Source organism: Protopterus annectens, chromosome 1.part0 (genome assembly GCF_019279795.1).
Source record: "Protopterus annectens isolate FY-2018-M chromosome 1.part0, PAN1.0, whole genome shotgun sequence".
Taxonomy (NCBI): Eukaryota; Metazoa; Chordata; order Ceratodontiformes; family Protopteridae; genus Protopterus; species Protopterus annectens.
Window position 1 is genome coordinate 6,159,494 of NC_056725.1, and position 26,620 is coordinate 6,186,113.

The following is a 26,620-nucleotide window of genomic DNA, read 5'->3' on the forward strand; positions in this document are numbered from 1 at the left end:
CCTTCTCTTGGAGGGATTTGAGAAGCTCAGCAGAAGCATGTCCGAAAAAGGGCCTTATTGTCTAAGGGTGCATCCAGAAGTTTAGTTTGAACATCCATGGGGAGGGGCTGTAGCCATACCCAGGAGTATCGAAGCACTGATCCAGAAGCAAGAGCTTTGGATGCAGCTTCCATAGGTTCATAGGTTGGTACTAGGCTATCAGCCCTGGGGCCTATACAAGCCTAGCCATAACAATTCCCTGGCTATTTCTTCCCACACTATTTACTTCCCTGGACCCCTGTCCAGCAGGGCGACTGACGTGATCCCTGGGGTGAATTTCCTTTCTCTCATCCAATAGTCAAGGTTCCTTTTGAAGAGGGCCAAAGAGGCACTCTGCTTGACATGTATGGGCTATCTATTCCAGAGTCTGGGGAGTCTCTGGGTCAGGAACCTATCCCTCCAGCATGCTTTGTTTATTGTGATGACAAGGTTTAGATCCCTGGAGTGTGTGGCTCTGAGGGATTTGGATTTCTTTTAGTGTAGCATGTCCAACAGCTCTGGGTTTGACATGGCCTTGTATGTTAAGCAGAGATCGCCTCTGAGTAGATGATATGCGACAGAGTACGGCTGGAGTTTTTTTAGGCGGTCAGTGTAGGGCATCTGCTTTAGGCCTATGATTCTTTTAGTGATGTATTTCTGTGGCCTTTCCAGTTGTTGCAGATGTGTTGAGAGGTACATACAAACGGGGAATTGTATTCTATAATGGCTCTAATGAGGGATGAGTACAGTGGGACAACGACCTCCTTTTTTTCTGGATGAAAAGCATCGTAGCTGCACTTAAGACTGCCTGGTCACTTGGGATGCTGTGGAGAGAAGTGAATTTAGTTGTGTTGGGAATCCTGAACCTTAGACAGAAGGGTGGAGGCTTTTGAAATGGTGTGAAGTACATACCTTGCCATGTGGGTTTGGTAGTTCAGGGCCCTAATGACCAGAGTGGAGGAGGTATATACCTTTTTACCTGTCCTAGCCATAATTTTACTGTCTTTACCAGATGGATAAAGAGCAGTAGAAGGTAGCTGTCTGGATGTCTTATCTGCAGAAACAACTATAACAGCTGGGCCTGCAGGAGGGTTTTTGTAAAGGAACTGTGTCTTAGGGGAACTCTGTAAAAATGATCAGGTCATTTAGCTGCTGGGGGTTGGGAGTCAGGAGACTGTGAAGCAGCTAGGAAGGCATACTGACAAGCAGGCAGTAAGGTAGGCACAGCTGAGGGAGATGATTGCTCCATTTGCAGAAGGTCAAAGTACCTTTTCTTGACACTTAAAATGCTCCCTCATGAGGGAGATAGTATCCCCAAAGCTGAGTTCTTCTCCTGGGGATTCAGGAGAAATAGAATCCTCCTCTTCTGGAGTAATGAATTCCTTGGGGTTTCAATTTGTGTTTCATAGGAGAAGGACTCCTCAGAAGATGAGTAATCTTCCTCGGAAACATGGATTGGTTGAGGAGTGAGAGTAGGGGGAAGTTGCTGTGACTGTAATGCCTGAAAGGCCTTAAACAGATTTTGAGAGAAAGATTCCCAGCCAGGCATCTGTCGGGGTTCAGAGTGTTTGGATTTTGTTTTCCTTTTCAAGGGGGTTGTAGGAGCAGTCAGAAGAGAAGCATGAATAGGAGGAGCAGGGGCTTCCAAGAACACGAGCCGTGGTTCCCCTCCGCCATCAGACTCTGATGGCTGAATTACCTCAGCAGATGTACCTTCGGTATCCCACACCCCGGCTTCCATTAAGATTCCTGGGACTTCTTTGGTAACCGTCGTCTGAACGGATTCTGGGTTTTCAATTGCCTCTAGAGCCTGTAGGGACGCCTGAGGAGCAGCCTGGGATTCAGGCACAGCTTTTTTCACCTTCTTCTGAGGCGGATCGTCGGAAGGGCCTATTCCTCCCTCCATGCCTAAAGCCAAGCGTCTAAGTCGTTGGTTCTCAAGATAAAGATTCAAAGCCGCTAATCGGCTACATAGGGTCTTGGGGACAAATGACTTACAGAATGGACAGGATGTATGGTCATGGGCCTCATCTAGACAAAAAACACACTTATCGTGTGTGTCCTTGTGAGGAATTTGTCTCCCACAAGTGCACTTCCCTTTCCTAGCTGACATGCAAGTCTAACAGTAAGCAAAATAAGTAAGAAAACCCCATTGGGCACTTATCTGTAATGGTCAAAAACGGTAGTCTGGTCTTTAACGATCTGGAATGCGGTCTGAAGAAACGCGATGCACAAGTGGAACTGGCAAATGGGTGTCCGATGATCACTGCGGCAGAAAAATTCTAATGAGGGTACGTGCAGATGTCATTTTTATACCAAACATCGGTTTATGGCCCTGGTATCAGATGTCACACGTACCCTCCTAAACCAAGACTTTGGTATACTGGCCGGAAGGTGGAGCTGCAAGCAGCAACTCCCCACTGTTATGAATACTGCAACATCAGAACAGAAGGACATCTATGCATGTCTTGTCCAGTTTCATTATTCCTCAATGGATGGGTTCAAATCCAATCCTCAGATCCAACTCGGCCACTTTATTTTTACAGTCTAGGATCCGGCTCTCGGGCTACTCCCTTTACCCATTATGCCCCTGATCATTGCTTTACCTCAGATAGAGTTTGCTGTCTTTCAGCCAGGTTAGGAAAAAAAAAAGGCAATATATACCAAACACTGACAAGAAAAGTAAGAACAGAACAGATGTTCAAACAAAACAATCATTCCTGACAAACTCCATCAGGTCATCTCGAAAGCCACGGAAGGGGGAAGGTGGGAGAGAAGTTGAGGAAGAATGAAAATGAACACAGATGCATAGTACGTAACTTAAAAATCTCATGCTGTCATTGTCATTTGTTCCCCAACAGATGGGACAGAGTCTCCAGCTACAGCAACCTTGGGTGGCCCTCATGGAAGGATATTCTGGAGTACTGCAGAATCAAATGCAACTTTGTTTCTTGAGATGATATCCAATTTATAATGAGCTACAAAGGTATGAAATTTAGACCAAGTGGCAGCTGCATAAATAATATCAATGAAGCACATGATGTAGCCATTGACCTAGTTGAATGAGCTCTTGGGTGTTTTGGTAAGGTCAAACCTTTGAAAGAATATACCTGAGAAATACAGTCAGTTATCTATTTGGCTACTGTAGCATTTGAGACAGGCCTACCCAATTTATCTTAGAACAAACAACTGATCACTCTTTCCTTTGTTATATGAAGGTTGAACCAAAGTTGTCTATGCACAGCTAACAAATGAAGCACGTACTCTCCTTTGTTCTGAAATTTAGGGATGAAGACTGGCAAACTGATGCCTTGATTGACATTTGCTTCTGACGCAACTTTGGGTAAGAAGGATGGATTTGTATGTAAGGCATCCCAGTTGTTACGGAAGAGCAAATAAGGCAGTTTTGAAGAAAGGGCTTGGAGTTCAGACTCTCTCCTTGCTGAAGTTATGCCTACGAGAAAACTGTTTTCCAAGAAAGAAATCGGAGGTCCACTTTAGTGAAAGGTTCAAAGGGCGACAGTATTAGAGTCTATAAAACTAAAGATCGATCCCAAATTGGAATAGGGTCCTTAATAGGTGACCTAAGTAAAAAGGTACCCTTAAGAAAAGCCTTACATGGCCTAAATGATGCCAAAGGGGAGGCATTACCTCCAATATGAACATTTGAAATAGCAGCCAGCTGGACTTGAATAGTAAAGAAATTGGCCCCACTTTGGAAATAAAAAATGTTAGAAATTCTAACACAGCAGAAACAGGAGCAGTGAAAGGATTTCTCTGCTGAGCCCATAAGGGAAATCTCTTCCAAATAACTTATTTTGTAGAGGATTTTTGGGATGAAAACATTCTTCAAACTGAATATGAAAACCTGTTGTGTCTAGCTAATGTGAGGCCCAGAATGTCCGGATGAGTTAGGCCTGATGGGTTTGAAAGGAGATCTGAACTGGGGTGCAATGTCCATGGAAGACATAATAGATGAGACCACAGAAAGGGGAACCAAATCTGCCAAGGCCAGACAGGGGCAATGAGGATTACTTTGCTCTTCAACCTGAACGTTTTTTGAAGAAACTTGAGGATTAAGGGTAGGGAAGGGAAGGCATAAAGAAGACTGTAGGGCCAAATGTCGACTACAGCATCTCTTGGTGACAGTCTCTGATGAGGGATTAGGGTAAAGAACCTGCTGCACTTGTTGAGGGGAAGAGGCCAAATAGGTCACAGTATGGTTGACCTCACTGGTGGAAGATAATGTTTGCCACTAACTGGGAGACCACTTGTGAGGCATCAGAACAGTCCTGCTGAGCCTGCCTGCTAGCTCATGTGATTTCCCCGGAATGTGCGTTGCTGTAAGAAAATGGTTGGATGAGATTGTCCATTGTCAAACTCTCACTGCCTCTTGGCAAAGAGTAAGATCTAGTTCCCACCTGTTTGTTGATGTACCAAAGAAATGACAATGTCCACATGAATAGCAATTATCCCCAGAGGGAGAAAGCTCTGGAAGGCCTGCAACCCTAATAGGACCGCACTCATCTCCAGGACATTTATTTATATGCAAGTTGGTCTCTACTGGGATACACATGCGTTGAAAAGTCTGTTCCAAGCAATGCCCCCCACTTGAACTGGGAGGCATCTATGGTCAATATGGCACTGCGTGGAAGAAGGATAAAGGGGCAGCCCTGACAAATCTCACTGAATTGGATCCACCATAGTACCAAAGCCTTGCATACCCTGGGCAAACTTACTGGAAATTGTAAAGGTTGGTTAAGAATGGACCATTATATTTGCAAAGTCCATTGAAAGATCCTTATGGCAAAATGAGCTGTTGGTATCAATGTGGTTGCAGCAGCCATCAATCCTAAGGCTCTTAAGACCAGTTTGGCTGGAGGAAAAGAATGAGACAGAACCCAACTGACATGTAACCTCAATGAGAAAATACTGCCCTATGGTAAGAAGACTTGAAGACTCATTGTGTCTAGGCGAACCCCTATAAACTCCAAGACTTGTACTGGCTGGACTTTGCACATTGCAAGATTAACAGTGATGCCTAGAGAGCGAGTCAAATGAAGATGATGATCTCTGGCTGTTATCAATAGATGCCTGGTTGATACGGTGAGAAGCCAGTCGTCTAAATAAAAAACACCCTGAATCCATGCAGTCTTAGATGAGCTGCAACCACTGCCATACATTTTGTGAAGACTCTGGGGGCTATGGTAAGACCAAAGGGCAAGGCTCTGAACTGAATGACTGGCTCCCAGGTAGAAGCGAAGGAATTTTTGGGATCGTCTGTTCATTTTTATGTGATAGTACGCATCATTCAGATCTACACAGCACATCTAATTGTCTTCCTGGAACTGCAGTAGAATGAACTAAACAGTGACCATCCAGAATTTGGAGTCCTTTATGAATTTCTTTAGATAACGGAGACTGAGGATGGGTCTCAGTTCCCGTTTTCTTTGGCACTAAAACAAACCTAGAGAAAAAAATGGATCCTCTCTGGTCTGGTGAGACCTCTTGAATGACTCTTGTCTAGCAGCTTTTGAATTTCTAGGGCTGCTTGCTCCCACTGACTGGGTGGAACATCGGGGAGATATTTTCTTATTTTCGATGAATTTTATTAAAAGGGAAAAAAATATCCTCTAGATATGATTCTTCACAGCCATGTGTCTTTTGTGATGACTGCCCAGGCTTCAAGGACAAAGACAAGTGTCCCCCGACAGTCTCCAGAGAAGAACAGTCGGGCAACCTTTCAAGAGTGCTGGAAGGGTCTGTCTGAGAAGGAATCTAAAGACAGTTGATTTTGCAGACCCACTTTGACATGTGGGTATCATCTTCAATTATTAAAATTATTTCCACCTCTGCCTCTGGGGGAAAATCTCTGGGTGAATCTTGAAGAGGCCCTTGAGATTTCTGAAAAGTACAGTTTTGTACCTACCATAAATGTAGATGTTCGAAGATCCACATTGCTGCAGTCCTAACACTTGGGTAGTCCGCTGTCCCAGTCGGCCCGAATACCAAAGTATATGGCTGACGTCGGTCAAGGCGCACTAGTCTGACGTCAGGACGTGAGGGTACAAATGCGCATGACCGACGTCATCTCCTCAGTCTTTTCTTGCCCCAGATGTCAGAAGACCCTAAAAAGATAAGGCCAAAACCAAAAAACACCAAACACTCCTGCACCAAATATATATACAATATATACAAATTTACAAGAGTATAACCCCACCCACACAACCACCCCTAAACACAGAGGGGAAGGAGGGAGGGTAAATTGGACTGCAGCAATGTGGATCTTCGAACATCTACATTTATGGTAGGTACAAAACTGTACTATGTTCTTCATTCCACATTGCTGCAGTCCTAACACTTGGGTAGAATCCCAAAGCAGAGGTAAGGGAGGCTGGCAAATCATAAGGAAGCAGGAGCTGACAACATGCCCTGCAAAATAGCCGTGGCAAAACCAGCCCTAGATTTAGAGTAGAGAGGAAGGTGGTAATGCTTAGAGAAAGTATGCACTGAACTCCAAGTAGCTGCCTCCAAAATATCCTTAGTTGCCACCCCTTAGAAATGCTGTTGAAGTGGCAGTAGCCCTAGTGGAATGAGGCCTAATCCCAGCTGGAATCTCCTTGCCATGATGGGAATAACAAAATGCAATGCAAAACCCAATCCACTTAGAAATAGTTTGTTTTGACACAGGCTTGCCCTGAGAACTCAAAGCAAAAGAAACAAACAACTGCTGAGACTGCCTAAAATCCTTAGTCCTGCTTAAATAATAACGCAACTGCCTGTGTACATCTAAAGTGTGCAAAATCTTTTCCCCCTTATTTTGGGGATCTGCATAAAAAGTAGGCAAATTAATAGTTTGGTTTAAAGCCACACTAGAAACCACCTTAGGCATAAAGGAAGGATTAGTACGTAATGATACCCTATCCTTATGGAAAATCAAAAAAGGCTCAACCGCCATAAGGGCCTGCAATTCAGAAACCCTTCTTGCAGAAGTAATGGCCAACAAAAAAGCAGTCTTCCATGACAAGTATTTCAACTCAGCAGTAGCTGCAGGCTCAAAAGGTTGTAGAGTAAGTTTCTCCAACACAAAATTGAGATCCCAAGCAGGAGTAGGAGCTCTACGTGGGGTCTTATATTCTTTGCCCCTCTAAGAAATTGCTTGAACAAAGGATGAGAAAACAATGGTGGGTCACAATCATAGTGAGCTGAAATTGCTGCAGCATGAATCTTAATGGAAGAGAAAGACAAACCTTTGTCCAATAACTCAGTAAGATATTGAAGAGCCACACTCAAATTAGGCTCAGAAATCTCCAAATTCTTTGCTGCACTCCAAAATAAAAATCTCTTCCATTTTTCTGTACACTTTCCTTGTACTAGGTCTTCTGGCTTCCATAATCACATTCAAAACTTGTTGAGGAAGTTGAGACCTGCTGTGTTTCAAAACAGAATATGCCAGGCTGTTAGATGAAGAGAGTGAAGCTTGACACTGAGTAGATGACCTTCCCTCTGAGACAATAGGTGTGGAATCAAAGGTAAAGGCCATGGAGGCTTCCTTACCAGACTCCTCAGTAATGGGTACCAGTGTTGCGAGGCCAATCTGGAGCTATTAAAATCATCCTTGGCTTGTCTTGTCTGACCTTTAGGAGTACCTTTGGGAGAAGAGGCAGAGGTGGAAAGGCATACACATGAAGATTTTTCCAACTGAAAGAAAGAGCATCCACTTTCCAAGCTGTGTGATGAAACCTTTTCGTGCAAAACTTTGGCAGCTGGTGGTTTAGTGGAGAAGCGAACAGATCTATGTCTGGAGTTCCCCATGACACTGTCAATTTCGAAATACATGAAGATCCAGTTTCCACCGTGGGGATCCATGATTTGCCTGCTTAACACATCTGCTAAGGAGTTCTGTGCTCCGGCAGAAACCTTGCCTGAAGAGTTAGTTGCAAGCTGAGCGCAGTCTCCCATAAAATCATTGCTTGCCTGCATAGAGGGTAAGAATGTGTTCCCCCTTGCTTGTTGATGTACCACATGACAGTTGTGTTGTCTGTTAGAATCAACACCTGCCCTGGAAGAAGTAACTCCTTGAAAGCCATTAATGCAAACTGGACTGCTAACATCTCCTTCATGTTGATATGTAGATGCTGTAGTCTGGCAGGCCACTTGTCTTGTATCCACTTTCCATTCAGATGAGCTCCCCAAGCTATGTCTGAGGCATCTGTCGTTAGAATCTGACTCGCCTCTGGCCGGGTCACAGAGAGTCCCTTGTTTAGGTGACATTCCTGACCCCACCACAAAAATTCCTTTTGAATGCAAGGTATTATTTGAATGACAGTGTCCAAATCCTGGCAGTGCTGTGTCCATACATTTTTGAGATACCATTGCAGCTTCCTCATATGCAGTTTGGCATTGGGAAGCACCAGAATACAAGATGCCATGAACCCTAAGGCTTGAAGGACTGTCCTTGCAGTCAGCCCGGACTGAAGAGATAGCTGATGGAAGTAAAGGGATAGATTCCTTTGTTTGTCCGGGGTTAAAAAGGCCATCTGGGTTGCTGTATTCAGTCTCACACCCAGAAAGCACATGTCTTGAGAGGGTACTAGACTGGACTTTATTTCGTTCACAGAATACCCCAGGCATCTTAGCACTGCTATCACATATTCCAAATGCTGTAAAAGGTCTTCCTTTTCTTGAGCCAGAATCAGGCAGTCGTCCAAGTAAGGATAGATTTGTATTCCTTTTAGCCTGAAGTAAGCTATCACTGGAGCCAGAACCTTTGTGAATACTCTGGGCGCAGTAGATAAGCCAAAGGGCAATGCAGAGAACTGATAATGGAAATTCCCAGCTCGAAAACGCAGATACTTCCTGCAACTTAGTCTGATAGGTACATGAAGGTAAGCCTCCTTGAGATCTAAAGTTACCATCCAGTGATCTTTGCCCAGCAGAGGTAAAAGCTGTTGTAACGTCAACATTTTGAACTTGGGAATGTCCAGATAAGTGTTGAGGATAGATAAATCCAAAATTGGTCTCCACGTGTTCCCCTTCTTTGGTACTAGGAACAGGCGAGAATAAAATCCTAGGCCCCTTTCTGGCACAGGAACCGGCTGAATGGCCCCTATTTGGAGTAACAGAGAAATTTGCTTGTGAGCCTCTTTTCTTTGTAGAGGAGGAATGTCTGGCATGCCTTTGAAAGGAGGCAAGGTATGGAAATAAAACCTGTAACCGTGGTGAATGATATCCAATACCCATCTGTCTTGGGTAATTAAACTCCAATTTTCTTTGAAAAGTGCCAGCCTTCCTCCCAAAGGCGCTGCCAGACGAGAAAGCACTGGCAGCTGAAAAGGCAGGTCATTGGGTCTGCTTACGAAAGGACTGACCCCTGCCCTCACCAGAAGACTGAGCAGGTGAACTCCTGTTCTAGGCCTAAAAGAACCTTGAGCTCTGCCCCTACCACGTCTAGACCTACCCCTAGACTGGGAATCATAAGCAGGATATGTCCATCCCTTAGTAGGCCAATTTCTACTAAACTTCGGAGGCTGAACCTGCAAAAAATCTTTAACAGTCTGCATAGACTTAGCCTTGTCCTCCATTTTCTTTAAAACTGCTTCCACAGGCCGAACCAAACAACACGTCAGACTGTAACGGAGCATCCAAAATCCTTGTCTTAACATGCTCAGCTAAATTCTGATCCCTCAGCCAGGCGTGCCTCGAAGAACAGAACCAGTGGCAGCCACCCTCGAAGAGGCCTGCACAGCATCAAAACCACATTGCAAGGAATGCTTACCCACCTGTTCAGACACATGAACTAAATCTTGCAACTCTTTACACTCAATACCTTCCGCCAGAGCATCCACCTTAGACTTCAATTGTGAAAGGAGATAATTTTGATATTTTAACATGTGGAACTGGCAATTCAAAGCCCTCATGGCTAAAGTGGAAGAAGTATACACCTTCTTTCCCCATCTATCCAAAGCCCTTGCCTCTTTATCAGGAGGAACAGGATTTTTAACAACAGAAGCCTTAACACCTTTAGGCCCCTGAGAAACAGTTTCTGGGTCTGCCCTAGGACTCTTAAAAAGATACTTATGAGCTTCAGGCACCCTATAATACCTATCTGGTTTAACTGGGGCAGGAGGCAAAGAATCAGGGTTCAGGGAAGCCTCTGCAAAAACATCTTCCACCACATCCAGAACAGGAGGTATAGCTAAAGGCCTGTGCTGGGGTAAAAACAAAAATTCCCTAAGCCTCTTCCTGGAATCAGAGAAATCTTGACCTTCCCATTTAAAATGCTCCCTCATGGAATGAAGAGTCTCTGAAACAGAAAAATCCTCAGGAGGAGAAGTCAAGGAGTAGAATCATCCACATCAGAATCAGAATAAGGAGGATAATCCTGCAAGTCTTCAGCCAAGACTCAGAAGCCTCCGAACACTGCTCAAAACTCTCAAGCTCAGGTTCCACCCTAGGCCTCTTATCAGGAGGGGGCATAGAACCTCTAATCATAGTAATCAAATCTTCTGCCATTTTAAGCATATGTTTCTTAGGCAAAGATCCTGAAGAACTAGGAGAGACCCCCACTGAAGTTAAACCTGGCCTGCCTCTCAAAGAAGCCTTGGAAACAGAAGGGGAGGGCCTAACCACCTTAGGAAGAGAGGGGAGAACAGCCACCTGAGAAGCCCCTTCAGCCTGGCCTACCTCCTGAGAGGACACATCTTGTAACAGTAAAGTCTCTCCCTGAGACTCCAAAGAAACTTCTGGCAGAACCTCCGGCTCCACTGAGCCTTCTATAGAACCGACGTCCGGGACTGACGGTTCTTCCAACCTAGACTTTGCTGCTTTGTCCTTGCGCTTTTGAGAAGCGGGCGTCGGAGCATCCGACGGCATTTTATAATTACAACGCTTCCCAAAAACTGACCTGGCACAGTCTAACCTTCTCTTAATAGTGCGTTTGTTAAATCTAGCACAAGAGCGACATCCAACAACGTCGTGCTCAGGCCCTAAACAAGGTATACACAAGGTATGGTAATCCCTATGAGGTATCGGTTTCCCACAAGAAATACAGTTATTTACTTTTTCTGACATCCGGTTAAATACTGAGGCAAGAAAAAAACAAAATATTCTAACGGGTACTTAGCCAACTTTGATTCGGTCTGAAACTCCGACTTCAGAAAATTTCAGAACGCCAACCTGCACTCGCAAAACTGCTTCTGCATCGGACCATGCGGCAAAAAAGACTGAGGAGATGACGTCGGTCATGCGCATTTGTACCCTGACGTCCTGACGTCAGACTAGTGCGCCTTGACCGACGTCAGCCATATACTTTGGTATTCGGGCCGACTGGGACAGCGGACTACCCAAGTGTTAGGACTGCAGCAATGTGGAATGAAGAACATCCACATTTTCTTACCACCGCAATAATTCCTGGAGAATGATCTCTATGGGTATAAAAACATACTTCCTACAGCAGATAGGGTCTTTCCATCTTGTTCACTACGGGAAAGTGTCTCTAACAGTGGTCCCAAAAAGGGAGGATCCATCAAAAGGAGCACTGATGAATGATGCATTAAAGGGCCCCACAAAGTTGCACAAGTGCATCTAGGCATGCCTCCTTATGGATATGCCTGTACCCGCAACCAGTGAGGAACCTTCAGCCGCACGAGATATTAACTCATGGACGTGTTTGATATGGATGGTAGAGTGGCCAGTCACGAAAAATAAGCTTTTGTCTCCTCTGTCGACATGGACATAGGGGTAGAATTAGATTGGTCCTTTATTAAGTCCCTCTGTAACCTAGTAAAATGTGCCAGGTAATTCAGCGATTAAAAAGCAAAGGTTGTGATGCAAATACTCGCTTCACATATCTGCCCGAAGCTCTAGATTCTCTGTTAGGGGGAAGGACAGTTGAGCCCTGTTTGTAACAACCATGGTATCTACAGGAATACCCTTGGACCAATGTTGTCTGCCTACTAGTGCCCTGACGATCTTGTCCTGGCATTTAGGGATGGGCTCTGTTGAATATGGCTCCTTCCATGCCCAACAGGAGACAAGGCTGAGAAGCTCATCCCTGCTGGGGGGGGGGGGGGGGTACCTAAGATGTAGATAGGAGAGACACAAAAGCTTCCAGGAACACCAATTCCTCATGAGAAGGATTCCGGGAAGACCATCCACCTTTTTGGCACAGGATTTCTAAAATGTCTCTAAACGAGGCATCTTCTGGTGAAGATCTGAGAGACCCTTCTCCTTTATCAAAATCAATGTAGTCTGTCAATGATTCCTGGGGGAATCTAAATGCCTCCTTTTTCATTGTTTCTTCCAAGGAACCTCCTCAATGGGATACTCTAGAGAGGAGTCGAAAGAGAGGGGAAGCTCCTGTGCAGGGAATGCCTGGAATCTCTTATGGGTTGGCTGCCCCTGTGTAGTAGGATGATGAGACTTAGCAGTCAGATCTGGTGGCGGGACGGGAACAGAACCCAAAGAGGTGATAGTTGAAGCCCCCCCCCCCCAATGGGAGAAAACCCTTTCCAGTACCTCAAAAACAGAAGATCCAAGAGAAGTGGAAATCCACCTCCCCAGAGCAGAGGCTCCCAGATCAGCCGACCTTCCACTCCCCCCAGTTTCTGCCCCAAGGAGGGAATCGGAGCTGAGCTGTCTAACACCGATGCACAGTGGGGAAGTGATGGCTTCGAAAACCTTGGAGTTGAAGTCAACCCTCGACCAATGCCTATGCTTCAGCTGACACTTATTCTGCTTCAAAATGCTCGGAGCCAAACAGATCACGGAAGGGGTCAGAGCCATGGAAGATAACACTCTCGATCAGACAGCTCCGAAACTATAGTGACTCCTTCTCCTATCTGACCTAAAGGATGTGAAGGCTGCAGACTCACGGATCTGATGGGGGATGGAGCCTGAACGACCCCCATCTGGATCTGAGCTCTAACAAATTCTCTCATCATCCTATTCACATCATATTCAGAAATACTTCAGAAGACCTGATGGAGGAGGATGCTGAGGGAGGACAAAAAGTCTTTTTAGGAGTCTCCTGCAAGAAAGTGGACTTCAATCTCAGAGAAACAGTCTCCAGAGAGAAGCTTCCAGACCGGATCCGCTCAGACATGCAACCGGATCCTACGACACTGGATCCAAAACTTTTTTTTAGCCTTGGTGGTAGCAGATCTGACAATATCAAATCAGAGACTTTTTTTTATTTTAGACGGTGGCTCCGAACTTGGAGCCGAAGAGGGAGACTGAACAGGGGAGTGTTTCTTAGACTCCCTGGACTCCAAACTTTTCTAACTTCTCCAGGAGGTTTGAGCCCCTGAAGAAGAAGAAGAAACTACAGATGAAGAAGCTGGCAACATACTCTTCAGATTCAGTTTATTACGTCTATCACTTATAGCCCTGGCATTGAAACCTGTACAGATTTCACAAGATATCTGAACGTGAGCCTGGCCTAAACAATACAAGCACTCCTTGTGGCATCAGAATCGGGTATCTTATGCCCACGGAAGTGCATTTCTTGAACCAGGTAGGTTTGTCCGGCATACTGGAAAAGACTCTGAAGCAAACTGCCGTTCGTCCCGTCAGGATGAAACAGATGAACATGTCTGGGTTTAGTTCAAGCAGCTTTATTATGTACAAACACATCAGGATTGAGGTTAAATAACTAACTTAGATAAACTTATAAACAAACTGACTGACTCTCTCATACATGCTCACACTCTCGTTGCACTCTCAAAATGGCACTGAAGCTAGCACATGCTTGCCATTTATATGCACATGCTGTCCTTGGACATGCTTCTTAAAGGTACAACACACATACATATTCTATACTAACTAAAAAACAAAGTTATACAGAGGGAGAAAATACCAACAATGGTATGAGAGAGCTACATCAGAAGAGGTAAGAAAAGGGAAGACTACCAAAGATGGTAGAAAAAAAAAGTCTACACCAGTAGTCGTAAAAGTCCTAATGGAGCTTTATACCAACTCTAAAGGTAGCGAGAGGACAGAAGAGATTTAGTAACAAAATCTCAAAAAAATATAACATTCACAATAAACTCCCAACTCGACAGCATGAAAATCCTGACCGTTTGCTAGAGCAGCATATGAGATCTGAGGTAAAGCAGTGATCAGGGGCATTATGAGTAAAAAGACGAGCTAGAGAGCCAGATCCTAGACTGTAAAAATAAGGTGGCAAAGTTGGACTCCAGGATCGGATCCGAACCCATCCATTCAGGAACTAATGAAAATGACATCAGATCAGCTACTACAGAATCATTTAATGAATTCTTTACCTCAGGAGGAGGACAATTAGTGACCAACTTCAGCACATTCTCAAAAGATGACAATAAAAACTAACATATGCGCTTGATAGTTTAATATTCTGAAAGTTAAAGCACCAGAAGAATACATTTTCTTCTCCAACTTACCCACTGCTTTCCCATCCGCGTCAGAGTGAATGTAGTTTATCAATTATAACCAGTTTAGCAAAAGCAGATGTGGTTAAAGAAATAATGGCTGGATCTGCCTTAGGATTAGGAAAAAATGTACTTGTGTATCTTGGGATCCCTTGGACCCCTTGTCAGACTTTCGGAGAGCAGGATGACGACCAACAGGTAAGGTAAAAGGAGTAAGAAAAACCTCCTCTTAAGATCATCAAGATGAGAGAGAGAGACGCAGAGTTTGGATTCTCTGCAATAATTTATAATACATTTTTGTGCCACAGGAATTTCATTCTGATGCCGCTGAAAACCTTTTTCATCTTACAAAAGTGTCAGACAAAGAAAGGTCATCAGTAGGGACGTCCAATGAATGGAGAAACTCCACTGCTTTGATCTCTGCATTCCCTGTGGCTGCTGTCTGGGGGGGGGGGGGTCTGCTTCCCCAGGGTCTGGGATGAACTGACCTGGTGGGGGCAGGAAAGGTTTTTCAACTAAAGGGCAATGGTGTCACTGCTCGATATATACAACAACTCCTCTAAAACACACCAAACACTTTATTGCAAAGCTTTCGGGTCTACACCCTTCATCAGTACAAATCAACTAGAATCATTCAATATTTAAATAGGAGATACAAATAAGTCACATGCTTCAGCCCACCTATCACTCTATTTAGAGATTTGTAGATGATTGTTTTTTGATATGGGATGATTCCCTGTTGGAATTAGAAGATTATGTACAGTACTTGAATGCATCCACTGAATTCCTAAAATTTAAGATGGAGGCATCAGGTCAGAATATAAATTATTTGGATGTACATTTATTTAAGAATGGAAATGGACTAGAATCAATGGTGTATAGGAAGGAAGTTGATGCCTTGAGGTACATAAATAGGAATAGTATGCATGCTCCACATACCTTTAAAGGAATAGTGAAGGCACAATTAATAAGAATGAGTGAATTAAATACAGTCGATAATTTTATAGAACAAGCTAGAATTATGTTGCAAGAGTTTCAGAAAAGTGGCTACTCAAAACGAATTGTAGATATGGCTTATGAAGAGGTGCTGAAAGAAAGAAGGGATAAATATAAACCTATCTTAAGAGGGGGATTGGAGAAGAATGAAAGGGATGTACGTAAGGATGGCAAAATAGTTAGATACCTCACTACGTAGAATTTAAATACAAATAATGTACGTAAAATAATAGAGAAAAATTGGCCCATTCTATTGGCTATGCCTGAAATAAGGACTATAGTGGGGGATAAGCCAAGCTACGCCTACAGAAATTCGGAAACATTAAAACAAAAACTTTGTTATAAGGATTGCAAATTAAAACCTGAAAAAGTGGGGTACGCAGTAGGAATGTTATAATTGTTCCTGCTGTAATGATTTATATGAGGGTGATGATTTGTTTAAACACCCCATAACTGGAGAAGTTTATGTTTCAAAGGTTTTAACAACTTGTAATGTAATACAAGTGGTCTATTTGGCTACTTGTACATCGTGTATCATTCTATGTAGGCAAGATGACCAGGAAGCTGAAGGAAAGTATTGTAGATCATAAATCAGATATAAGAAGGAAAGTAATAACAAATGTGTTGAGTAAGCATATTTTGGATAAGGGCGATCAGCATAAGTTTAAATTCAGGGTACTAGATATAGTACAAATGAGTATAAGGAAAGGTGATATGAATAATCTGTTGGAGCTTAAAGAATTTGAATGGATTATTAGACTACAGGCTGATATGAGTCCTGGTTTAAATAATGCTGTTAGTTTAAAACCAGTATTAATGAAAAGACGAAGAGAGAAGTTATAAATTAGTTTTGTAATATGGTGTGTGTGTGTATGTGTGTGCATGAGAGTGTGTGTGTGTGTGTGTGCGTGTGAATGTGTGTGTGTATATGTGTATGTATATATGTAAATGTGTATGACATATATATACACACACACATACATATATATATATATATATATATATATATATATATATATATATGTATATGAATATATGTATTTGTGTATGTAATATGCCTTTGAAGAGAATGTAGGCATATAGTTTTACATAATTGTTATTTTAAATATATTTATGGAATGTATTATATTTTATATAAATGGTTTCTTTATGTTTTGATTGTTAAATAGAGTGATAGGTGGGCTGAAGCACATGACTTATTTGTATCTCCTATTTAAATATTGAATGATTCTAGTTGATTTGTACTGATGAAGGGTGTAGACCCGAAAGCTTTGCAATAAAGTGTTTGGTGTGTTTTAGAGTTGTGCGGGCAGGAAAGGACCAGTGCTTGGAGGGGCAATGCCTGCTGAACCTGGGTGGCTGGACCTGTAGGAAATCCTTAACTGTCTGCATAGATTTAGCTTTTTCTTCCATCTTTTTTTAAGACTTACTCTGCCTTGGTGCCAAATATTTTGTCTTTGTGCAAAGGTGCATCCAATAATTTAGATTTGACATGGTCTGGCAAGGGCTTTTCCTTGAACCAAGCATGTCTTCTAAGGACAGAACCGGTTACTGCTGCCCTGCAAGAAGCTTCTAGGGTGTCAAAATCACAGTGTAAGGTATGCTTAGTAACTTTACTTGCAGAATGCATTAACTCTTGTAACTCTTTAGATTCTGCACAAGCAGGAAAGGAAGACATTTTTTGTTTGAGGAGTTCCATGGTATGTTGCTGAAATTTTAGCATACGGAACTGACAATTTAGTGCTCTGATAGCAACAGTAGCAGAGGTGTATACTTTATTACCCCATCTGTTTAATGCTCAGGAATTGAGGGGGTGGGATTCTTAGCAGAGGCTGCTTTAATTCCTTTAGGCCCTTGAGAAATTACCTCAGGGTCAGCAGTAGGATTTTTGAAAATAAATTTGTGTGAGTTAGGGACTCTGTAATACCTGTCAGGTCTTCTGGGAGCAGGAGCGATGGTGTCAGTAGTCAAACTGGATTCCAAGAAAACATCATCCACAAAATCCAGGACTGTGGGAATAGCCAGGGGTCTGTGCTGTGGAAGATCTAAGAATTCTATGAGTCTCTTTTTAGACAGAGGGTAGTCTTGACACATCCATTGGAAATGATCCCTTAAGGTATGAAGGGTTTCCCCAAAGGAAAATCTTCAGGTAGAGAGGCTGAAGGAATGGATTCCTCTGCATCAGAATCCTCATAAGCAGAGAGGTTGCATGTCTTCATATTCAGATGCATCAGAATCTTCAGACTCCTGTTCAGACAAAGCTGCAGGGGACAGATCTCTTTTTCTTTTGGAAGGGGTAGCTTGGCTTCCACTGATCAGCATGATAAGGTCTTCCGCCATTTTAAGCATTTGAGACTGAGGCAAGGAAGCAGGTGCCTGAGATTGGGTCATCGGTTTCTTGGGTGTAGTTCGTACCCTGGGCCTTAGAAACTCAGTAGTTTTCAAAAGAACAGTAGACGCGAAAGAAGTCGGTTTGTGTCGAGAATCGGTAGTGCGAAGTACTTCCTCGGAAGCCGGTGCCTGCTCAGCGACTCCGGACCCATCCAAGGTAGAGACAACCGCAGGATTCTTAGTCGAAGAAGAGTTTTGCCGCATACAAGACTCCAAAAGGGTCTTGGTAGCGGCCTGCGAATCCATAGAAGCGGGCATCAGGGGCTGCGAAAGCACCTCTATGAGGACCGGAGAACTGACGACTAGCTTAACGGAAGCGTCATCGGTAGGTTTGGACCTGTGCGGTCTGTCTCTGTCTTTATCCTTACGTTTATTCAGATCATCTGCTGTCGGATGGCTTACTGAAGCCATATCGGAATTAGAGGACTGAAAGTGAAAATATCTAGCTACAATAAGTGCCCGACGGCGTATAGTTCTGGCATTAAAGCACAAAAGCGACAGTGAGGGATGTCGTGGTCTGGGCCTAAGCAAGTGACACAGTAAGAATGAAAGTCTCTGTGTGGTATTTGCTTTCCACAGGCAAGACAACCGTTAACTTTTTCTGACATCAGTTAGAGCAAGAAAAAAGGATCCCCAACGGGATACTTAGCTTTAGAAGACGTCAGTTTCAATTCATAGATGAAATTCAGGTAGCGGCCGACCAGCACTCGTGCGAACTGCTTCTGTTTCTGGCTCCTCGGCAAGAAAGACTGATGTAATGGGCGTCGGCTGCCTTACTTTATACTACTGACGACCTGACATCAGTCCAGAAGCAACTGCAACTGACAGAGAAACACTAAGCCTCTAGTATTTGGGCCGGCTGAGGGCTACCCTGGTAGGGATAACCCCAAATGTGATGATTGCAACAGTAAAACATGAAGAACATCAACTGTTCCATTTCTTTGATTTCTTTTGTTCCATGTAAATAAAAATGTAATCGTCTGTGAACATCCAATAAATTTAAATGTATTCGCCCTTGTTTGCAGAATTAAGAAAGAATACTGCCAAATTAATGGAATGACTGACAGTAGATTCTGACACCACCTTTGGGAGGAGGGGGGACAATTGTTCGTATCGTCACTCTATCCTTGTCAAAATTCAAGTATGGAGGTTTTGAAGGCAGAGCTTGAATTTCTGAAAATTTTCTAGCAGAGGTAATGGCTACTAGAACAGTTTCCCAAGTAAGATACTTAAGGTCACACTTAGCAGCTGATTTTAAAGGGCATGTACTAGTGCCTGCATTACCCGTAATATATGTGGGAGCAGGGTCCTTAAATGGAGGTCCCAAAAGAAGAGAGCCTTCTTCGGAAGCTCTGCGTAACGTATGAGAGGCTACAAACCTTTCTATCCAATGTGAAGATTTGATATTGCTGCTAACTGAACTTTAATGACTGAGGAACTTACCACTTCTTTAGAAATTAAAGCTAAGAACTTGAGTATGTTATGTATCAGAGCTGAAAATGGTTCAAACTGATTTTGTTGTGCCTAGTAAAAAAAAAACTTCTCCATTTACATAAAAAGAATTTTCGTGTTGAAGGTTTATGGGAGATAAAAGAATGTAGCAGACAGGAGAAGACAGCCCTGGTTGTCTGACTAACGGAATTGGAGAAACTAGCTCGTTGGCCTGAAATATGAGATATCGGGATGGATCATGCCCATCAGGTGAGACAGGAGGTCTGGTGTCAGATCCAGAAGCCAAGGTTGGTAAAATGAGGACAAAGGAAGGGGAAACTAAATCTGCCGAGACCAGTAAGGTGTAACAAGGATGACTTTGCTCTTCAACTTGACATCTTTCTGCAGACATTTTGTAATTAGTGGGTTTGGTGGGTAGGCATAAAGTAGACTGGGGGCCAATACTGAAGAAGAGCATCCCCTGCTGATCCACCCCCTCTGGGGGATAAAGGCAAAGTAGTTATTGCATTTGTTGTTTAGAGGAGAAGCAAAAAGACTGCAACGAGGTTGGCTCCATCATAAAAAAATTATTTCCATCTCATTCTTATTGAGATACCACTCGTGAGATAGAAGAATGGTCCTACTCACTTTGTCTGCTATCACACTGGACCTCCCTGGAATGTGCATTATTATGAGAAAGTAGTTGTAATGAGCTCACCCACTGCCACACTCTGAACACTTCTCGACACAAAGGTATGATCTGGTCCCTCATTGTTTGCTGATGTACCAAACCACAGACATACTGTCTGTCTGAATTGCAACAGCTCCCACAGGGAGATCATCCTGGAAGGCTTGCAATGCTAAAAGCACTGCTCTTATCTCTACAACACTGATGTACAGGTTGGCCTCTTCGGGGGACCAAGTGCCTTGGACTGTTTTGCCATAAAATGTCCCCCACCCCAACAGGGAAGCTTTCTTGTTCACTATGGCCTTGGGTGAAGGGGGAATGAATGGACAACCTTGTAGAACCCTGATATGATTTAATCCACCACCTGAGATCTTTGCATGCCTTAGTGATTCGTACTTGAGTTGACATGGGTTGGTAAAGTTGTGACCATTGTGTTGCTAGTATCTAATGCAGAATCCTCATAAAATCTGGCTAAAGGTACTACTAGGGTTACTGCCACTGACACTGATCCTAGAGGTTGAAGGACCATGCGGGATGAAATATTGGTACTGCAGATTATCTTTCTGACCTGTGATCTGATGGCTTCAATGTCTTCCTGAAGAGTACAAAATATCATTGACAGTGTTGAAAACTGCCCCATGAATTCCAAATTTTGAGTTGGTTCCAGTTGAGACTTGTCAAAGTTTATGGTTATTCCCAGAAGAAAACAAGTCTGGAGAACCTCATTACTTGCCCTTATCAACTGATGCCAGGGAGAGGCGGTAATGAGCCAGTTGTCTAGATATGGAAACACCTGGAATCCCTGCAGACTCAAGTGAGCCGAATCCAAGGAAGTGGGAAGAAGAGATTCTCTCTTTGCTGGGGCAGTCAGTCCCAGTGTGGAAATCTCGGATCGCCTGAAGGGTTTAATTCTGTCATGCTGTATATTCCTAGTTACATTTTCTAAAGTCAAAGGTGGTAAAGACTTAGGCAAACATCAATTGTCCCTTGGAAGTTAGCCCTTAAAGGGTTAAGGGAGAGACTTTGTCACAGGAAAGGGTTTATTCAGAAACCCTCATAATCAGCAGGTTTACTAGAGCATCTCACACTACAATGGTTAAAATATCAGACAGGAAGAGACCCTCTGATGGAGCAGACTAAACTGTCTATCATGAGTACATGGAAACCAGAGGTCAGCCTGGAGGTTTCACTTATTTCACTAGTAGCCTCGTCAGTTGTACAGGATGAAATTCCACTGTCTACTAGTCCTGACCCCTTTTCTATTTGGGATGCAGCTGAAAATAATCCATGGGACTGGTGGCAAACAAGAAAGTGCTTCACCACATCTAATGTACTCATGCCTCAGTAGGCCTGGCAGTGTAGGTATGTTCTTTCACTCCTTGTGCTCTGTTTTTTCACCACTTGTTTATTTGGCTTGTCCATCTTATGCAGCCTATACTCTTTATAAGAAGCAAAATGTTTTGTTTCCATTTGCTTATAAACTACTCTGCCCTGTGAGGAGCAGATGTCCCTTCTGCCAACATCTTTTGTTTTTTTTTGTTTTTTTTATCTTTGAGAAGGGCCTACAAACTCCAGGCACAGCGAAGGAATGACTTCTTACTAAAGATTTACAGTGTTCACAGGTAGAGAACTGTCAGCTTTCCATCGGACCAGACTAAAAAGACACTAGAAATGGTAATCTATGTAGAAGCTGTCTTTTTAAGCACAGGTACTGATAATTTTTGTGCAGGCACATCACAGACCTTGGGAAATGTTACACAATACTCTACAGACAATATTACAATTATAAGCAAATTTATAATTTATAATAATAATAATAATAATAATAATAATAATAATAATAATAAACATCATAATGAAGAAAAAAAAAGTTCCAAAACTGGGTTCTTACTGTTCTCCAGAAGTCAGCTGGAAGATAAATCAACATAATGAATGACTATCTTGTGACAAAATACAGCTGAAACTCATGTGGGTTGCTTTCCCTTTTACCTACACAATGGGGCAACATTTTAAGGTACAAGAGAGCCAATTCCACTCTGAAGGTATAAATAACTCAAATCAGAAGGGCACATGTCTTACCGCAATGAATTTCTCATGGTTATGGAATCATAACGCAGCAGTGATCCTGATAATGAATATTAAGTTTCCTGGGGACTTTCTTGTAAGTTAGGATACAGGATATCAGGTAGCTGACCAGCAGACTGGTATAATAACATCAGCACTGCTGCAGTGTGAGTTCTCAAAAGACAAAGCTCTCAGTCTACCACTCAGCGTCCTGCATCCTCAACTACAAACCACAAAGCTTTCAATAGTCACAAAAATGAGGAGGCAATGGAGATGGGTAATTAAAATGAGGTCATGTCTTCTGCTTGCTAAAGTGAGGAGCCTCAGAAGACTTCTGGAGCAGAACTATTTTTCCTCTAGGGAGACCGTGTCATTTGAGGTAGTCTGCACACCTAATGAAGATACCTTCTAGGCACCTCTCAGAGGTGGTGTACCAAGTAGTGTCCACTGAGAAGAGACCCCATGGCAAACAATTCCAGGATATTCCAGAGTGATCATTTCTTTTGGCTTGCATGGAAACTCCTGAGAATCCTGAAGAATGATCTAAGCACTGTTGCTGGAGAGAGGGAAGACTGCTCTGCCCCGCTCACTACTACTACAACTCTTACTAGCACAAGTAGTTTAGAAAGAATGAGTGAATGACATACAGTATTCCAATTGCATGGTTAAGCTTAATTTTATAAAATGTGCCTAAATCCAGTCTATTTATCTAGACAGCAAATGCAAAACAAGTGCATGTTCACTTACCCGATCGCTTTCCATACAGCTCATCAGAAATTTCATATTTTTCAACTTTTGACAAATCCTCATACTCTCCCATCTTTGCACCACTTCTGTCTATTACCTACAAACCAAATAAAACAACCAGCTTTATAATACACATACTGTGAAAGAAAGACATTTTTAAAGGAAAGTTACATATTCTAATTCTGAAATGCAATGAAAACTTGATTACCAACAGTATAAAGTTACACATTCACAACAATACTGTTTATAACGATGCTATAAGGTATTATGATTTAACAGGACTTCAAAGCATTATCAAACAGCTGAGTAATCTGAAATACATATGGTGTTAAGACCCATGGTATCCAAATTTGATTACAGGAGTGACCACGAAGCAATGATCTGGGTATGCAGATGGAGATTATGAACATCAAACCCATGTCTGCTGGATGTAACCTGCTCACAGGAGGTTGGCATAATTGTTAAGATATCTGCCTTACAGAGACACAAGGTGCAGGGTTTGATTCTCACATGGCTTAAAAAATGATCCACAAGGGCAGTTACCTTAATATTATGAAGGTATTTAGGCTTGTCTGAACCAAGCTGAACTGAGGTGGGCTACCAGCCACAACCCTGAGCTGAGATACCAGATGACTAGAGGCTTCTGAGCTTCACAAAAATCATAAGTTGCCCGTTTTTTTTTTTTTTTGCTTGATTATACTATTTACTGAATTTTTTTACTGCGTTCTACTTATTTAATATTGCATTTTAATACTGTAAAATAAACTGCACTGTTGTACTGCATTTATCTGCCTTACTGTGCCTGTTAAATCATATTCTGTTGCTGTTTTCACTGTTTGCAAAGCTTTTTTTTTTGTTATTTTCATTGATTGCCAAGTAATTGTTGCTACTTTTCAATGTTTGCAAAGCATCTGTTCGGTTTTCTTGCTAAGCAGTGTTTTAAACAACTGTTTTGTTTGCTGTTTAATATGTTCTTTAGTGTTTCTTTGCCATTTCACTGCTGTTTAAAAAAAGAAGTTATGTACTCACCATAATGTTCCATGTTTGTAGTCCATCTCACCCTTCATTCTTACTGATGGGATCAGAGCCGATCCTCAGCTCCAACTTGGCCTTTTTACAAGCTGAAAGTCTTCTCGTTGACTTGTGGCTAGGTAGGTATCCCATGGTGCACTAAGTACAATCCCCAGATCTTGTTTGCTGCTAACCAACAGAAATAATGACAAACATACAGAAAGAAGTCAATTGTAAAAGGTCTCCAGTGAAATGATAATATTTTTCCGTCTCCAGGTAATTCCAGGATTTTCCGTCTCCAGGTAATTCCAGGATGGGGGTAGGAGGGTGGGTTCGTAAGAATGAAGGGCGAGATGGACTACAAACATGGAACGTTATGGTGAGTACATAACTTCTTTATGTTCTGTAGTCCTACCTCGCCTTCATTCTTACTGAGGGACAGCGTCCCTAGAACCTTATTCTTGGGTGGCTCAAGGAAAAATACTCCTGAGCACCATGGAACCAAAGGATGCTCTACCCATGGAGGTCAGATCCAATTTATAATGAGTAATAAATGTATGAGGGGTAGCCCAAGTTGCTGCTGCACAGATATTACCAAGTGGGACCTTGGCCTGAAACGCTGCAGAGGTAGACAGATCTCGTAGAATGAGCCTTGATTTTGAAAGGTAAAGGCCTACCCCTCAGAGGTGTAAATGTAAGCTATACAGCTAGAAATCCAATTTCAGAGTGTCACTTTAGAAACTGGTAAACCTGACCTGGATTCAAAGAAAGAAAGAAATAATTGATCTGATTTCCTTAGTCCAGTGCAAATAAAAACGTAATTGTCTATGGACATCCAACTGATGAAACCTGTATTCTGCTGCGTTGGAATGATTTGGAAAGAACACCGGAAGTTCTATGGATTGATGCAACGTGGTATGGGAACAGACCTTGGGGACAAAGGAAGGATTAGTACGAAGAAATACTCTTGTCTTTGTGAAAAATCAGGTAAGGGATTTAATTGACAATGTTTGTAACTCTGACACCTGTCTGGGAGATGTGATAGCCACCAAAATGCAGTCTTCCAAGACAGAAATTTCAAAGGCGATGAATGAGAGGGCTCAAAGGGCGGAGACGTCAATTTGGATAACACAAATTTCAAATCCCATGAAGCAACAGGTTTTTGAAATGGGAGCTTTAACAAAGTGGCACCTTTGAGGAAGGTTTTGCACAGCCTATGTGACATCAGATTAGAATCTTTTTTGCCTAGATGAAAATTAGAAATCGCTGCCAATTAAACCCTAATAGTGGCAGCCGCAGATCCCTGGTGGAAAAGCTCTGACAGTAATTCTAAAACCACCGGAATGGAGGCGGTATAAGGGTCAACATTCTTTTTCTCAGCCCAGATAGAATCTTCTCCATTTACTGGAATATAGTCTCCTAGTGGAGGGTTTATGAGTCACGGAGGGCGAGAAGTCATGAAGCCTAACTAGGGGTGGAACTGGAACAGCCAAGCTGTCAAAGTGAGGGTGTGTAAAGCGGGATGAAGCGAGCCTGACATGTGCGTCAGGAGATCTGGCACTGGGTCCAGAATCCAAGGATCATCTAGGAGAAGAGGCCCGAGAAAGGGGAACCAAACCTGATGAGGCCAGTAAGGAACAATGAGGATCAGTTTGCTTCCCAGCCGTTTCACTTTCTGAATAACCTTGAGTATGAGAGGAAAGGGAGGAAAAGTATAAAGGAGATCCAGGGGCCAATCGTGAACGAGTGCGTCTCTCGGTAACTCCCCCAGAGGGGAGGGGGATGAGGGATAAGTAGCTGCTGCATTTGGCATTGATCAGGCTGGCAAAGAGATCGCAGCAAGGCTGTCCCCATCTGCGGAAAATCTGCTCTGCTATTTCCGGTTTCAGAGACCACTCATGAGGCATCAAGATAGCCCGGCTGAGCTTGTCCACTATCACGTTGGTTGCCCCTGGAATGTGCGTTGCTACCAGAAAACGCTGGAAAGATATCGCCCATTTCCAAACTCGAATGGCCTTTCGACAGACTGGGTATGATTTGGTTCTGCCCTTTTTGTTGATATAACATACTACCGACATGTTGTCTGATTGTATCGCAATCGTCCCCAGAGGCAGAAGATCGTGAAGTGCTTGCAACACCAGGAGCACCGCCCTCATCTCTAGAATGTTGATATGCAGGTGAGCCTTGTGATCTTGCCATGTGCCTTGGACAGTCCTGCCTAGATAATGCCCCCCACCCAATCTGTGAGGCATCCGTGGTCACAGTGGCAACGGGTTGGGGAGGAACAAATGAAGTGCTCGTGGTTAACTGATTGGGTAGAGTCCACCAAAGAGTCTGTCAGCAGTATGTGATGAGATAATGGTAGGTGATGAAAGGACCATTGGGACGACAGCATCCACTGAAGAACCCTCATGTGTAGTCTGGCTAGTGGCACTACTAGTATGGTGGAAGCCATAGTCCCTAGCAGCTGCAGAATAGTCTTGGCCTTGACCTTTCGTAGAGGGAGAAGACGTAGAAATTGAAGAACCAGATTCTGTGGCCTTTCTACTGGAAGACGAGCCAACATGTCTACTGTGTATCTCTGCGCCTATAAAAATCACAGATTGAGAGGGCAATAAGGCAGATTTTTCCCAGTTGATAGAAATTACCCAACTGGGCACAAAGTTGAATGGTAGAGTCCCTGGTCTGAAGGAGAAGATGACTGGTGGGGGTGGCCAACAGCCAGTCATCCAGATACAGAAACACCTGGAATCCTTGATGTCTCAGGTGAGCTGTCACTACTGCCATACACTTGGTGAACACCCTGGGGACTGTGGTAAGACCAAAGGGCAGAGCACGAAACTGGTAATGACTGGCTCCCAGCCGG

General features: G+C 43.2%; 1 protein-coding gene across 2 annotated transcripts in view; it reads right to left on the reverse strand.

Moving 5' to 3' along the window:
* The window catches only part of TBCB (tubulin folding cofactor B), a 781,868-nt gene that overhangs the window by 577,898 nt on the left and 177,350 nt on the right, over positions 1-26,620 (reverse strand). For both annotated transcript variants that reach the window (XM_044078357.1, XM_044078427.1), the window contains exon 3: positions 22,744-22,840. In XM_044078357.1, coding sequence (XP_043934292.1) covers positions 22,744-22,840 — 97 coding nt within the window. The remainder of the gene's footprint in view (positions 1-22,743; positions 22,841-26,620) is intronic.